Source organism: Leopardus geoffroyi, chromosome C3 (genome assembly GCF_018350155.1).
Source record: "Leopardus geoffroyi isolate Oge1 chromosome C3, O.geoffroyi_Oge1_pat1.0, whole genome shotgun sequence".
Taxonomy (NCBI): domain Eukaryota; kingdom Metazoa; phylum Chordata; class Mammalia; order Carnivora; family Felidae; genus Leopardus; species Leopardus geoffroyi.
The window spans coordinates 68,523,145-68,539,624 of NC_059338.1; the positions used below are offsets into that span (position 1 = coordinate 68,523,145).

General features: G+C 51.0%; 1 protein-coding gene across 1 annotated transcript; it reads right to left on the reverse strand.

Annotated features, from left to right (window-relative positions):
* Nucleotides 1–298: 298 nt before the first annotated feature.
* CNIH4 (cornichon family AMPA receptor auxiliary protein 4) lies at nt 299–15,164 on the reverse strand. The gene is made up of 5 exons (XM_045453302.1): nt 15,010–15,164; nt 11,466–11,534; nt 8,207–8,319; nt 2,657–2,797; nt 299–495 (listed from the first exon to the last, which is right to left on the reverse strand). Exons 1-5 carry the CDS (start codon nt 15,076–15,078, stop codon nt 468–470), a joined length of 420 nt encoding a protein of 139 aa, XP_045309258.1. The 5' UTR covers nt 15,079–15,164; the 3' UTR covers nt 299–467.
* Nucleotides 15,165–16,480: the final 1,316 nt, after the last annotated feature.

The window sequence follows — 16,480 nt, forward strand, 5'->3', positions numbered from 1 at the left end:
TTGTGAGAAAACTCAGCCAACAGTCCCATAAACCTTTAAACCATACCGAACGTAGCGAAGCTGCCTCGACAGAGGCCAAAGGGCAACACTTTACTCCTCTGCCTGGGTGGCCAGCGGCGCTCTGCACTCTGCCTTTTCTGCTGTCCACAGGCTTCCCTGTGTTTCTGCAGCGGGCAAGGCTGGGGCGGCCGTGCCGTCACCACGTACAAATGCCAGTCCTCGACATACAGACGATGAAAACCACACGTTGGGGTTCAGGCTGACGTGGAGAACCAGAAATCTACAAAAACTCAATTCGTGTTTTTTAAATACTTTATATGGTAAAAATACAGCAAAAATATTTTATTTTGTTCAAAGAGGAAAAAATATACTGCTATGGTCACGGTTCTCAGGATGATCCACGTGGTCTCTGGCTCCCCGACGACGCACGGTGGTGTGGGCCGGCTCCGGACGCGGCGCCCGCAGCCTCAGTCGTTTATCAGAGCCAAGATCATACTGCGGGGAGAAGAGATCGGTGTTACCGACGTCTCCTCAGCGGTGTTCCTGCACAGCCCGGCCCGGCCACGCTGCCGTCTGGGGCTCAGCAAGGAACAGACCATCGTTTACACATAAAAGAAAACGTCCAGGGGCGCCTGGGGAGCTCGGTCAGCTGAGCGTCTCTTGATTTCAGCTCGGGTCGTGAGATCGAGCCCCGAGTGGGGCTCTGTGCCGACAGTGCGAGCCTGCTTAGGATTCTCTCTCTCCCTCTCTCCCCTCCCCTGCCCGTGCTTGCTCTCTCTCTAAATAAACTTTAAAAAAGTGTGTACTTAGGGCCTCTCAAAGCCTTAATTTTTTTCACTTAGAAAAAAATAAATAACTGGGGTGGGGGTGGGAGTACAACCTGAAACCAACGTTGGGCTACAGTTTGGAGCAAACACAGAAAACCAAACAAGACTTTAATTCTCTGCACATGCAAACTGCAGCCTGCCAGTGCACCGGGCAGGACCCTTGCTTCCACGCGGGATTCCGGGCTGTTCCTGGGCGCCGCCCGCGTGGCCTGATGGCGTCTGACACTCAGCGGTCGCTCAGTAAACACTCTGCTAAAACCACCACAGCTAACAGCAGCAACGAAACTACCATCATTTTCTTTCCCTACTTAGATGACCAGACTTCACAGAAACCCCCTTACACGTTACTGATGCAGCGATTCGTTGCCCAAATTTAACCAAACCAAGTGCAGCCCACGTGCAGCACAGATGCACGGGAGCGGCTAATTCCCGTGAAAAATTCTGAGAGTTTACCGCCAGTCAGCACAAACCTACATGCTTTACGTGTATTATCTCATTTAGTCCGGATCATAATCCAACGAGGCAGGCATTAGATACCGTCCCATTTTCAGACAAAGAAACTGAGGCATAGAGAGGTTAAGAAGCAGCCCTGGGTCACACGGTAAGCGGTCGCCCCCAGACCGCACGAGCCCAGCACCCAAGCAGAACACCAAGAGCATCGACCCCATCACTATCTGAAGAATACAGGCATTTCTCCCTTTCAATCTGTGTAAGAAACATGGACAGATGTGAGTGTCCCCCACGCGGCAGGCGATTCCAGACAGAAGCTGCGTGAAATCCCCGCGTTAGAAACCTGACAAGGGGCACCTGGGGGACTCAGTCGGTTGAGCATCTGACTTCAGCTCAGGTCACGATTTCATGGTTGATGAGCTCGAGCCCCACGTCGGGCTCTGTGCTGTCGGCCTCCGTCCCCCTTCTCTGCCCCTCCCTTGCTCACACGCTCGCTCGCTCTCTCAAAAATAAGTAAACGTTAAAAACAAATTATTAAAGGGGTGCCTCTGTGGCTCAGTCTCTTCAGCATCTGAGTCTTAATTTTGGCTCATGTCATGATCTCCTGGTTCACGGGTTCAAGCCCCACGTTGGGCTCTGTGCTGGCAGCATGGACCCTGCTGGGGATTCTCTCTACCCCTCCCCTGCTCGCACTCAGTCTCTCAAAATAAACTTAAAGAAAAAACCTGCCATCTCTATTTAGGCCAACACAAGTTCTTTCTAACAGTCCTCATGCCTGTGTGAAAAATTAAAATTTACCTGGGAAGAAAAATAGGAATGATCTCGTTAAGCCTGCATAAAAAAGGTTAAGCCTGACTTCTAGTCTCCTAAAGGTTTAATCGAATCATACACACAATTTTTTTCTCTTCTTTGCTCGACTCCTTGGCCTGGCGACAGATAAGGGAAAAGGTGCCATGTTTCTCCCTAAAACACAATTTAAGGTTCAGACAGGACCACACGAGGCTTCCCGCGTCTGGGGGCCAGTCCTTGCTGGTACCCCTCACTCCCCATCCGCTACGACTGGAAGGCAGACGCGGTTTTACGGGGACAGGCTGCCTGGCACGTGGCAAGGCAGCGCACACCTACGTCCTCACCACATCCCCCGGAGACCCGAGGCGGCCGGTCCCTGGGAGCCGGGGACAGCCTCCGCAGCCACGGAGCAACTAACATCCCGAGTACCTACGGCAGGTCACACAGATCGCTGATCCGATGACACAGAAGTCTAGGCCGGGAGAATTCCACAAGGTCCCCCAAGGCTCCGCAGTGTTGCCGCAGAACCCACAGCCCCCCACCACGAGCAGGCGTCCGTGCAGGGCAACGCCAGGGGGCCGTGAACTCACCTGTAAAGATACATGAAGAAACAGAGCAAGTGGAAACCAAGCTTGATCATGGCTTCCTTCATGTGCGACTTCAGCTGACCCCGATTGTGGATCTCTGTCGGGTCGAACACTCCCATGTTACCACTCGGCACCATAATGAACCTGATGCACACGCGATAAAAGGAAATCCAATCATCAGCACAAACATTCAAAGTAAGTAGCCAACAACAACCAGCCTTTAAAAGTGACCAATCACAGGGGCGCCTGGGTGGCTCACTCGGTTAAGCTTCAGCTCAGGCCATGATCTCGCAGTTCATGAGTTCAAGCCCCACGTCAGGCCCTGTGCTGACAGCTCAGAGCCTGGAGCCTGCTTTGAATTCTGTGTCTCCCTCTCTCTCCCTGCCTCTCCCCTGCTCGTGCGCGCTCGCTCTCTCTCTCGCTCTCTCTCAAAAACATAAAAAAATAAAAGTGACCAATCACAGCAACCTAAAATTCAGACCAGACACGGACAGACTGAGTATGATGATGTCATTGGCCACCACGTGGTTTTCCTCTGAAAGATACAACGCTTGTTAATTTTCTGCTCTCTAAACAAATCTGGTAACACTCTAGAGAAGGGTATTTTATGCTTTGAGACCCTTTTACCCACCTGTAGAAAACTTCTAAACCGGTCATACCTACGGCCGTTTTCCAGCAGACACAGCGAAGGGGACTCCAAAACCAAACCAATTTTATCAAGTTCTTAGAAACTTCTTTAGCTAGAAAGTTCTGAAATAATTAATAATTCGTCCCACAACACCTTTACGGGAAGGAGTAGTCTCAGTTATTCCCACGTCACAAAGGAGGGAGGCTCCTGATCCGAGGATGACACGCCTCCATCCGCATGGTCTGTGAATGGTGCCGGTTTACAGACCCAATTTAGAGGAGACAGAAGGGAAATGATCTAGAGTAAGTGCTACCCCGATAAAACAAAACCCCTCTTCGGTTCAGACAGTAAACAGTTCAGACACGGCACGTAACGTCTAACTTTACGGAACTGTTAAAAATGCAGGCTGAGGGGCGCCTGGGTGGCGCAGTCGGTTAAGCGTCCGACTTCAGCTAGGTCACGATCTCGCGGTCCGTGAGTTCGAGCCCCGCGTCGGGCTCTGGGCTGATGGCTCAGAGCCTGGATGCTGTTTCTGATTCTGTGTCTCCCTCTCTCTCTGCCCCTCCCCCGTTCATGCTCTGTCTCTCTCTGTCCCAAAAAATAAATAAACGTTGAAAAAAAAAAAAAAAAAATTAAAAAAAAAAAAAAAATGCAGGCTGAGTGCACGGGATTATTAAGCGATCATATCCCGACAAGTCAGAAATGCCCTCTGCGGAGCAGTGGAGGCGAGGCAGTTGTGGGGACGAGCAAGGGCCACAAGCCAAAGCAAGGGAGGGCACCGCGAGCCCGCGCTGCGTTCCGACGCCAGACCAGTTCAACCCAATGTTCCCAGACTCGGGAGGGACTCCCAACTTTTTAAAAAAGTCTGAAGGCCCTGGTTTAACACGCCGGGGAAGCCCTCAGGCTTTCCCATTTCCTCCCCAACACTGCGCGTGCACCAGGTGCTCCCCCACACGACCCCCTTTACAGCCGAGGAGCCGGCTTACTCGGGGAGCGTCCACCCGCTTCAACACCCCTTGGGACTACATGTGCAAGGACGTGCCCTAACCTCGCACGTGCCGGTCCCTTCCTACCACGCGCAGTTCTCACATGGACATCCGTGAGATGCAAATGCCCCCGAGTTCCACAAATTTAACCACCCCCCCCCACTCCCCCAATCCTGCCGCCCCCGAGTAACCGAGAGCTGAGCGACTCCGCTCCGTCTCAGAGCCCTCTCCCGCGGGTCCTGACTGCCCCGGCCCTCATCTGTCACCGACAGGCGGTCAGACTCCTTCTCCGTCCGCCCTCCCCTCCGAGTCCCGCTCACACGGGGGTGTCCTCTGCACGTCCACGTCACAGCCCTGCCCCAGCCCTCCGGTCCCACCCCTGCCTCCTGGCTCTTCCCCACCAGCCAGTCCTTACCACCCGATGTTCCCAGGAAATCTTCCCAAAAACCACTTCCTTCATCAGCTTAGCTGCTCAAAAGCATACAGAGCGAACAAGATGCACAAATGGCTACGAAGCACATTCGAAGGTACCCAGGTCGTTAGTCACCAGAGAAATGGGGTCAGAACCACAGCGAAACACCACGCCCAATGGGATGGCTCAAACGAAAAGTCACAGGGGCGCCGGGCGGGCTCAGTCGGAAGGGCATGCGATTCATGATCTGGTGGTCACGACCGCGGGGGTAGACGCTACTTAAATTAAAAAAAAGAAAGACACGCAACAAGAGGTGTTGGCGAGGATGTGGAGAAACAGGAACCCGCACACACAGCTGATGGGAACGCAAAATGGTGCGGCTGCTTTTGAACCCCAGGCAGCTCCTCAAAAAGTTCAATGTAAAGTTACCACATGAGCCAGCAAATCCACTCCTAGGAAAAGAAAACGTGTGTCCGCACAAAAACACGCACGTGAATGTTCACAGGGCAATTGTTCGTAACAGCTGGAAAGTACAAGCAACGGAAATGCCCATCCACTGCATAAACAAAATGCAGGCTGTCCACACAGTGGAACAGGATTCGGCAACTAAAGGGAATGAACACGGTACCCACCACACGGATGAGCCTGGAAAACGTGCCGAGTGACAAAACCAGTCACAAAAGAGCACATATTGATCTCTCCTGTCTGACAGGTCTGCACAGAATAGGTTATCTTATGAGAGACAGAAGGTAAACTGATTGCTCGGGGCCAGGGGAGGGGAAGGGAGGGGAGGGGAGGGAAAGGAGAGGCAAGGGAGAGGAAAGTGGAGGGGAGAGGAAAGGAGAAGAGGGGAGGGGAAGGGGAGGGGGAGGGGAAGGGAAGGGGAGGGGAGGGGAGGGGAGGGGAGGAGAGACTGCTAATGGGTATAGGGCTTCCTTCTGGGGTGAGGAGCATGTTCTAGAACAGACTGGTGCCGGCTGCTTACACGTATGAACATACTAGAAAGATCCTGAACAGAGAACCCGCAGTGGGTGAACGTCCTGCCACCAGCGCGCGTGCCGATACACGGGCTCCGTGGGCCGGTGCGCGCGGTTCTGGGTGGCGTGTCCTGACCGCATCAGCAGCTGTTCTGGCTCCCTCGTCCGCGCATGCAGCCTGCCGGCCCTTACGCCTGGTGCTGGTGCGTCTGCCTCCAGCCCCCCAGCGCTCCCTTGTCCGCACACCCTGGAGAAGTCCTTCCCCCTCCCGTCTGTCAGACCTTCCCATTCCCCGTGTAGGCTCTGCGCAGACACCCCTCCTGGGAAGGTCCCAGCGCGAGGCCTCCCCGCCACCCGTCGGGTGCCCCAGCCAGCCTCGTACCGAAGCCAGCTGCCTATTTTGTCACTCAGCGTTTGCCTCTTGGCCTGCGGGCAGAGCCCGTCTCACACAGGTCTGCGCCCCCAAAAGCAGGAAGTGCAGATGTCTGCAAAGAGGAAAGGGTCCGTTTGTTGACTTTCTTTTTAAACCTTTTTAAGTAGCAGGTAAATTTGGGAACAGCCAGCCAATCTGTCACTAGGGGAATAAATTATCAGGGCAATAAACCCACGTGATCTTTGTGATGACGGGAAACAGAATCTATGGAACTTTTCTGCCCCCCCAGTAAACCCGCTAGAACCTTCCACCATACTTGGTACCACGCACGAAGAAGCCGCATGGAGCCAGCCTCCCTTCCTCTGGCACTCTCTGCTGTCACAGACGAATGACGGTGCGGGCTCAGGGAGTCACTGAGATACAGTCTCAGGATTCCCGCTCTCCCTCCCAAATTCCTGTTCCTGATCACAGGGATACTGAGCCATGCTCAAAGTCTGTGTGGGACGGCACCTTGCCAACTGGGGCAGGGGCCCGTGCTCTGGCTGAGCTCAGGTCAGGGTGCTGGTCTCCGGGATGACCATGCAAGGACACTGAGAAACTTAAAAAGTAATGGTTTCCCTCTGGAAAAGGGGTCCAGAGATTTAAAATCCCTTCCGTGGCTCAGGTCCTAGTCTCACGATCTTTTTAAATTCATCCCCCAAATCTGCTCACTTCCTCCTCCTCACAGCCTTCTGCGTGCTATCACCTCCTCCCACCCTCCCTTATTCTTTTCTTTATCTTTCTTCTTTTTTTTAGGTCTTATTTAAGTAATCTCTATGCCCAACACAGGACTCGAACTAAGGACCTTAAAAGTCACATGCGCTTCTGAACTGGTGGTACCCCATCCTTCTGATTCTAACTACACTTTATTTTTCATATTTATTTATTTACTGTTTTTTAATGTTTATTTTTGAGAGAGAGAGAGACAGAATGTGAGCAGGAGAGGAGCAGAGAGAGACAGGAGACACAGAATCCAAAGCAGGCTCCAGGCTCCAAGCTGTCAGGACAGAGCCCAGTGTGGGGCTCGAACCCATAAACCTCGAGATCATGACCTGAGCTGAAGTCAGACGCCCAACCCACTGAGACACCCAAGCGCCCCTCTAACTGCACTTTAAAATCACATTTATGGGACTCCTGGCTGCCTCTATCAGAAAAGCACGTGACTCATGATCTCGAGGTCCTGAGTTCGAGCCTCACATTGGGTATGGAGATTACTAAAAATAAACTTTTAAAAAATCAATCAACTTTAAAAAATAAAAATAAAAACTCACATGTAAAAATATGATGAATGATTACACCTCAAAAAACTAGACAAAAATAAAACCAAAACCTAAAAATTTAGCAGAGCAGCAAGGCACAATAAAAGCAATCCCATCCCCCCACAGACCTTCACAAGAAAATGCATCCCGTATAACTGCCCCACTACAATAACAGCACATCCAGTGTGTGTCCACTGAGCGGGGCCTGAAACACTTCCCGAATGCGTTAAGTTAGAGTTCTGATGTGATCTACTCTGCAGGCTCTAAAGTGAAATCCTTGGGGCGCCTGACCAGCTCAGCTGAGCGCGTCTGACTCTTGATTTCACCTCAGGTCCTGATCTCACAGTTGGTGAGATCGAGCCCCATGTGGGGCTCTGCACTGACAGAGTGGAGCCTGCTTGGTATTCTCTCTCTCTCTCTCTCTCTCTCTCTCTCTCTCTCTCTCTCTCTCAAAATAAATAAACTTAAAACAAAATTAGAGTACAAAGATAAATTAAAAACTAAAGTGAAATTCTCTCTGAAGCATTCCCAGTATATTCTAATTAAAACCTACAATATAAGTAACAAGAATCTTATATTCTTAGACTATTGACCATTCTTATGGAAAACACACATGTCCTGAGACATCGCAACTGAACATTACAAATTGTTAAAATTTATGCGTGTAAATTCGTGTTCTGACTCTAAGACTGGACGATGCAAACTGCTATTGCAAAAGTAAACAGGAATTTATGCTGACTCTACGTGGCATTCAGCTGTCAGTTATTTCGTGACTGGCACGTATTTTATTGCAGAAAAAAAGCATTAAGACATTTTTTTTAAATTTTCCTTTAAATGCCAGGACACGAAGCATCAGTAAACAAACTAAACTATACTCACCGATATATATTCCAAGTGGCAACGGGCAGGTTGAGAAGGAATATGAACCAGTGCAATGAGATGAGCATTAACACGGTGACGACGGTGTGGCCGATCAGTTCAGGAATGACCCACTGCAAGGGAAGAACACGGCGTTACATCGCCCTGCTGTGTTCTTCCTGGACGTCCGTGTTATCTGAAGCTAAGTCATTGGATACGCAGCGTTTACAAGCTAGTGTTCCAAGATTTATTTTTAGACTCGGATGACCCAGATGTGCATACGCTGCCAATGTTCACGCCGTGCAAACACGTCACACACAGCTTAAACATAATGCACTTAAATTGCAATTAAGTTTTATCCTCAGCAAAGGTTCAGATTCATTCACTAAGCGGGTATGAATGACAACTGGGGAAAAAACGGAGCATCATTTACCTGCTATTCCGAGGTCTGTGCCAAAGCCCCTCACTCTAACCGGGGTGGTTTATATCCAAATATACACTGCCTTGCAAATCAGAATATCAATCTTAAACATTCTCCAATCTCCCGAACCATGAGGGAAATCCTTTCTCCTTCTCCCTCTCTCTCTCTCTCTCTCACTCACACACACACACACACACACACACACACACACACACACATACTTTAACAGCTCACAGTAACAGCGAGGAGCTGACCAAATATGACAACGGACCCGGATCCGGGAATCCCAGCCTAGTGGCCCCACGGCACCCGGGCCCTTACCTACGCGTGCTGCCACCCACGGAGTACTCTACTGCTCATGCGCCAACAGCTGTGTTAGCAGGCCCTCCTTCCACCAATAATCCTCCTCCCCTGCCAATAGAGACTTTCCTTTCCGTGGAAGTTAACAGTAACACTAACAGGCAGACACGAACTGCCTCTTGCAGAAAGGAGAAAGGCAAAACTCAGAGAGGTTAAGTAATTTGCCCAAGGTCGCAAAGCTACTTAGTTGGCAGAATAAAATAGTCTAAGTCCAAACACACTGGGCCCAGGTCTCTCGCATTTCCACTGTAGATACTTTATTTTTGGAAACAAAGAAGGGATTTGCTAGGCCGTAAACCTAACTGGCAATCAACAAACTTTTAAAGAGCAAAATGGAGTTTCTGAAGTGTAACCAACTGAGCACAGCGCTTACAAGGGTAAGCTGCAGAAGTCAAACAGACCTGGAGCCGGATCCCTGCTCTCCCCTACTGATTGGCTCCGCAGGCTCAGGAAAGGTCGCTCTCCCTCTCGGAGCCACGATTTTCGCATCTGCAAACCGTGGCTGAGGATGCCCGCACCTGCACCTCGCACCTCAGGACGCCGCTGCCCGGAAGGAGACCAGGCGTGGCCCCCGCAGAGCTGGAAACGCTTTTACTGCTACCGCCGGCCGCACCCTCGGCCCCCGGCCCCCAGCGTAGCTTCCAAACTGGATTTCTTACCTTGGGCGGCAGTCACTTTGTTTTACAGCCACAAACGAGAGGCAAGAGTCTTAGGAAGCGACACTTCGCTTTCCTCTGCTTGCTTTCCTTCCTTTCAGCCAAGCCCTGTGTTTTCGTGGTCGTCCCTCCTCAGCGAGGTGTCCTCCCCCTAACTTGCTCTCCGAATACCTGCACTGGGCAGGGGCCCGGAAAGTCCTCCCGTGGAGTAACTGAATGGCACGCGACAGAACACGTGCGAACAGCTGCCCTTTCGGGTGCCCCAGCAAGAGTCCAGGGGGACGCCGATGACCCCGCGGTGAGGCGGCCTGTCTACACGTCGGCCCACAGCCTGGCCCACGGCCTGGCGCCTCCGTGAGTCTGTGAGTGCCTTGCCCTAAGCACGGATAGATGGCCGTGTACCAGAAATTGAGGAAGCTCCCCGAGGGGAAAACAAAAGGAAAGGAGCTTGGAGGAAGCAGATATAACGTAGGAAGCAGAAGGCAATTTCAAAACTACTCTAATCGAGATTCTCAGAGAGCCAGGACACTCACACCTGAGCAAGGGAACAAGGTCTCAGAAATGCAAACCTTGCTGTAAATGGCATGTCTGTAGGAAATCAGAAGATGAAGCAGAAGGAATCTTAAGACCAAAAGGCAGAAAAAAACCCAAAGGGACAAAACTTTTAAAAAAGAACGGGCAGAGAATCCAGCAGATGAATTATCCAGTGCGTGAAAGCTGGTGAAAGAGAAGAGAGAAAAAGAGGGGAGGGGCGCCCGGGTGGCTCAGTCCATTGGGCGCCGGACTCTTGATTTCGGCTCAGGTCATGATCTCACAGCTTGTGAGATTGGAACCCCATGTTGGGCTCTGTGCTGAGCATGGACCTGCCTGGGATTCTCTCTCTCCCTGCCCCTCCCCCATGTGCACATGCACAGGCTCTTTCCCTCAAAATAAATAATCATTAAAAAAAAAAAAATACAACCCAGCTGGTAAAATAAATAACCATGCTCCTAAAGATGAGAAGGCTGAAAGTAATATAATGCTGATTACGCCTTGATTTTTTTAAAAAGTCTTGCAGTTTGGCAGATAAATACACACAAAATCTTTTATTTCGAAGACTAGGTCTATCACTGTATGAAACCACATTCTGGAAAATTCAAAATAAAGAAAAAAAGAAGAGGAGGAATATAGTTTGCCAGAAATTTTAATTGTCCGAATGTCACGTTTTTCCCCCATGGACCAGAGAAATAGAAGCAGATGCAGAAGAGAAAAAACACAGGGGAATGACTTCCGGGTGAAGCCGAGAGCACCTCGAAGGATTTACTGAGCTGTGACGTGAACTTTTATCCAGAAAGTCTTCTGTCTGCTCAGCTCGTAAAATGAATCAGGACTAACTGGTTTCCCTACATCCAGACAAGCCCTGCGGTTCAGAGCATCCTTGCCAACACAGAGTTCTGACCATGCACTAAAGGTAAAATGGTCTCGAGACAAATCAACTAATTTATTCCATTTCTCAGCAAACCACGAAAAGAAGGTCATCTTTTATGCAACAAAAGACTGGGCTTTTTAGTCACGAGCAGGGAGGACAGGTTTCGACACAGAAGACAAAAACGATTATCCTCATAACAAGCCTTTTCGTCCTAAAGTACCTACGGACACAGGGACAAGGTAGAAGCCGAGCAAAGCAACAAATTTCAAGTGGGGTCTCCCAGTACAGTTTCACGATCTAAAATATTGCAGAAACACAGTAGCTCTACAAACATTCCAACGAGTAGGAAACAACATGCACTTCAAAACCAAATATACATATGTTGGTTATCTATAATAACCTCAAACACAAAAAACGAGTAAGGAAATGTCTTACCTTGTTTAATTTGGAGCAACATGATCTAGCATTAATGTAATCACATTCTAAATCGGACAATGTAATTATCTGAGGATCAAGATAAGGAATTACAAGACTTTTTTTTTTTTAAACTTTTTGTTTTATTTATTGTTTTTGAGAGAGAGCGCACGCATGTGAGAGTGTCAGCAGGGGAGGGGCAGAGACAGAGAGGGAGACACAGACTCCTTAGCAGGCTCCAGGCTCTGAGCTGTCAGCACAGAGCCTGATGTGGGGCTCGAACTCATGAACCGTGAGATCATGACCTGAGCCACCCTGGTGCCCCTACAAGACTTTTTTCTTTGTTATAGCTAAGTGTTTTTAAGTTTCGGAAAAAAAACCCAACTGTAGTGCAGAATTAGATTTGCCTTGAAAAAATTTTAGTTATTTCCTTAAAGTTCACTCATTAGACAACTCAATTTTCTCATTTATGTTCCTTCAACAAATTATTTTCACAAAAGAATCTTAGTATGCTCAGTTCTCAAGTGACCCATACCAGAACATCCAATCTGAGTTCCTCAAAAGTGAAAATGACCATAAGAATCGGAAAATAAGACCTATAAAAACAACTTAAATGTGAAAAACCTGAATAGAAAAATAGTGTTTATTTATGACAGACCCACAAAATGTCTTCGAAGACTCAAGATGTGCAAAAAGGAAACAGGACACAAACTATCGATACAGTGGGGTCACAGGTGAGCAGTGGTTATGGCTCCTCATAGAGGATTTGTTTTCCTAGTATTTTTCTCTCTTTCCCAAACTTTGCACAGTAAGCACACATTCTAGTAGAATTAAGCAAAAAACGAGTTTTAGCACAGAATATAATCAAAAATGTGAGGACAGACACAGAAGGAAACGGCCTCAACTGAATGATACAAGGCCTGAAAACTACTGTCAAATAAATTCTCCACCCCCACCCCCTGACCCCCAATAGCTGGGACAAAGCAGAAAGGAAAACAGCAAAATGCTGAAGATCACTGTCGGCAGGCGACAGAAACACGGGGTTTATTACGCTACACTCTCTACTGAAATGTTTGGAAATGTCCAATAACACAAGTGAAAGTGTTCTCACCCAAATTCTAAACATTTCTGTACGGATATTCCCCTATCACCTCAACACAATGAAAGTCAAACTCGTCACCGTCTCCACAAATTGTTCCACGTCCACGCGGGTTTCGTTTCTGTCGCCGACACAAGCATCACTTGCCCAGGCTCAAACCCCGGGGGGTCATCGCTGCCTTCGTGTTCACACCCCACAAGCAGCCTTCACCGGCCTGCTGTGCCCAAGAATCCTGCCTTCCACCGGCCCAGACTTCAAACCCTATTTCAAACCCACACAGGCCCATTCCCCAATGGTTTCTTACCTTCCAGTCTTTCCTCTTTCCAACCCACTCTACAGACTCATCTTCCTAACACACCATTTGTTAATGTCAAGAACATTCCATGGCTCCCTACTGCCTCGAGGATAGAAGTGAAAGCTCAAGTTGTCCCCACCTTCACAGGCAAACCTTTCAAAGTCTGATCTAATCCAGCCTTTCCAACCTTGACCTTCTCCGGCCAAAATCAACCGTGTGCTCCAGATGCTCTATGCCTTGACCCCATCACCCAGGAATGCCATAAACATGCCTGTCTCTGCACCTTTGCTCTTGTCTGATTCTGAACACCCACCCCTCCCCTTCGGCACAGGCTTTCTTCGGGGTTCAAAGTCCAGGAAACTCCCATCCCTATAGAACTTCTACCCTGACCATTTCTACCTCCAGAAGGAAGCTCAGGCAACTATCCAAAATGCCAGTAACGTGCTGAATCCCAGCGAAACACACCCTACACGCACCTTAATGTCTACCTAACACTTTCCTTTGTACACACTTTGCTATAAGCCAAGGCTATTTTAAATCGAGCCTAGCTTTCCAAACATCAAAACCAGAAACCCAGGTTTTATTTCTCTGTTAAGTCCCAGTTCTTTATGTCATAAGAGGGACGTAGGTCACCAAAATTTAGACCAGTAATTCTGCTTTTTCCGTCATTTCACCAAGCCTAATAAAACTGAAGGTTCTTGGGTGCCTGGCTGGCTCAGTCGGTGGAGCCTGCGACTCTCGATCCCGGGGTCATGAATTTGAGCCCCCTGTTGGGTGTAGAGATTACTTAAAAATAAAATCTTGAGGGGTGCTGGGGTGGCTCAGTCCATTAAGCACCAGACTTCGGCTCAGTTTGTGTGTTCGAGCCTCGCGTCAGGCTCTGGGCTGACAGCTTGAGACTGGAGCCTGTTTTGGATTCTGTGTCTCCCTCTCCCTGCCCCCCCCCCCCCGCCCCACTTATGCTGTCTGAATAAACATCAAAAAAAATTTTTTTAATAAAAAATAAAAATCTTCAAAGCAAAAACAAAACAACCTGAAGTTCTCATCAGAATTCATCTGTTAAAGAAAAATATGCAGCTGAACTGGGCTGGGGTGGGGCAGAGCCCAGTGGCCACGGGGTGGGCACCGTGCTGGGTGCCGAACGTGTGTTCTCACTACACACACACACACACACACACACACACACACACACCCCTTCCTGGGAAGTAAACACTTCCCACTTCACCCAGAACAGACTGAGGCAGGTGCAACACTGCGCACAGCGAGCCTCTGGCTGAGCACTGGGGTCCTCACTGCAAACTGTGTCCATTCCCTGCAGATCAGGCTGCCTGTCCCTAACAAAGTTCGAGGTCACACCGAAAACCCACGCCACGCCTATCCCCAAGCCAGGGTGCTCTGGAGAAAAGAAAGTTTGATTCGCTCAGAAAGCAACCCGAGGGGGCTTCCGACTCTCGATGGTGGCTCAGGCCTCGATCTCATGGGCTGTGTGGGTGGAGGCCCCGTAGGGCTCTGTGCTGACAGCAAGGAGCCTGCTTGGGGTCCTCTCTCTCCCTCTCTGCCCTTCCCCCCGCTCGCTCTCTCAAGAAATAAACATTAAAACAAAAAGCAAAAGGAAAACATGACAAAGGAAGCAGCTCCCGTGATCCCCGAAGAAGGACAAGGGGCAGCCTGGCACGGATTCTTCCCCGCTGTTTAAGGACCTCTGACTGGCCCGGGGCTGGACGCTCCCTGCGGGCGGGTGCGGGTCCCACATCCCCGCAGGGGCCCCGAAAACCGCGTGACGACAGCACACGACCACAAAGTGCTGGCGCGGCCGGGCACCGACGCCAAAGCGGCCGCCGCAGGGGCCCCGCAAGCCCGGTCCGCACGACGCCCGCTTGCCGCCACGGCCCCCGCAGGGCTCCGCGGCGACCCGAGGGGACGCCCGCCGGCCCGCGCGCCCCCGGCAAGGGTGGGTGGGGAGGGGAAGGGCTCTGCGGCAGCGGCGAGCGGGACGGCGGGGTGGGGCGGGGGGGGGGGTTGGTGCGCGAGCGGCAGCGGGGCCGGCCTCCCGCCCGGCTCCGCGCTCGGGGCCCGGGCCCCCCACTCCCGCGCACCTGCCCGGCCCCGCCTCAGCCCCGTCCCTCGGGCGCCGGGCCCGGCCGGCCTCCGCCCGCCTCAGCCAAGGATACGAAGTACACCGAGAGGAAGATGAGCGCGCAACAGTCGAGGAGAGAGAAGACGAACACCACCGCCTCCATCCTCCTCCGCCGCCGCTCCTTCCGTCAAACCGGCCCCGGCGCCCGGCGCGCCCGCCCGCCCCTGATAGGCCCTCGCCGGGGCCGCTGGGGCGCGTAGTCCCGGAGCCGCGGCATGCCGGGACTTGTAGTCCGCCGCCGCCGTCCCGACGCAGGCTGGGAAGTGTAGTTCGCGAGCCCCGACGTGGACGCGAGGCGAGGGCGGGGTTCCACCTTCATCCTGACCGGTCCGGAAACGGTGATCAGAAGTAATCAGCGAGCATTCACAGAACGCTTGCGTCCCCCGGGCACCCGACTTGGCCACGGAAAGGGGTTCTCCTCGCAAAGCGCAAGTCCGACAGCGACAACCCCGCTGGAGACTCGTCCTCCTGATGCCGCGTTGTCGGCGGGCTTCACCGTTCCCTGCCTCAGCTGTTGCAGCGCCCACTCGCTCCGCTGCAGACGTTAGGATTTTTGAAGACGCAGTGTGTCGTCTTGTTCACTTAAGCAAGTATTCACGCACCCGCCCCAACTGCAGGCCGAGACCTGCTCTGACCCCAGGCACAAAAACCAGCCAGGCAGGCCGGGAGTCACAGGGAAAAGGCCATTTATTTCAAAGGCAAAATCCATCAAACACACATCTATTCAACCAATACTTTATTTTTATTTCATTTTCATTTTTAAGTAGGCTGCACACGCAACCTGGGGCTTAAACGCACGATCTTGGGATCAAGAGTCACAAGCCCAAGCAACTCCCAGCCAGGTATCCCCCCACCAGTATTTTCTGGTGCCAGCTAATATGTGCCAGCTCCTGGGCCCTACGGATACATGAAGAATGACGGGGAAGGTCCTTACGTTCCGGTAGCTTCCATTACAATGGGGGAGACCGAGGGCAACAACAAAAATCTATTACTGACAGGCAGTTGTAAGTAACTGGAAGAAGACAGGGAGGTGAAACGTTGCAGACTGAACAAAGCCAGGCTGACCAGCTAACATCTAATTTGAACTCTGAACAAAAGCGTGTTTCAGAAGATGGGAATCAGGATTGCAAAGGCCCCATTGCTCATAGAAACTTGACGTCTTTAAGGAACAGGAAAAAAGGACCATGTGGCCGTACTACAATGAACAAGGGGGTAGAATTTTGACCTGCCATCAGAGGTGACATGGAAAGGTCACACAGGCCTTGTGGACCCACCCACCCCCTCCCACCCCCCACACACAAGTTTCACCTTTATTCTCATATGATGATAAACCACAGGACAGTTTTAAGTATAAAAGTTCCTTGGTCTGATTTACATTCTAAAAACATCCTTCCACGGGTGCCTGGGTGGCTCAGTCGGTTGAGCGTCCGACTTCAGCTCAGGTCATGATCTCACCGTCTGTGGGTTCGAATCCTGTGTCGGGCTCTGTGCTGACAGCTCGGAGC

What these genes read in the sequence shown, in the direction of transcription:
- CNIH4 (XM_045453302.1), bottom strand. Translation starts at nt 15,078, where the DNA reads ATGGAGGCGGTGGTGTTCGTCTTCTCTCTCCTCGACTGTTGCGCGCTC. An exon ending in TCTTCCTCTCGGTGTACTTC is followed by an intron (nt 11,535 to 15,009) that starts GTATCCTTGGCT and finishes CTTGATCCTCAG; the next exon opens with ATAATTACATTGTCCGATTT. An exon ending in GCCACTTGGAATATATATCG is followed by an intron (nt 2,798 to 8,206) that starts GTGAGTATAGTT and finishes CGTGTGCATCAG; the next exon opens with GTTCATTATGGTGCCGAGTG.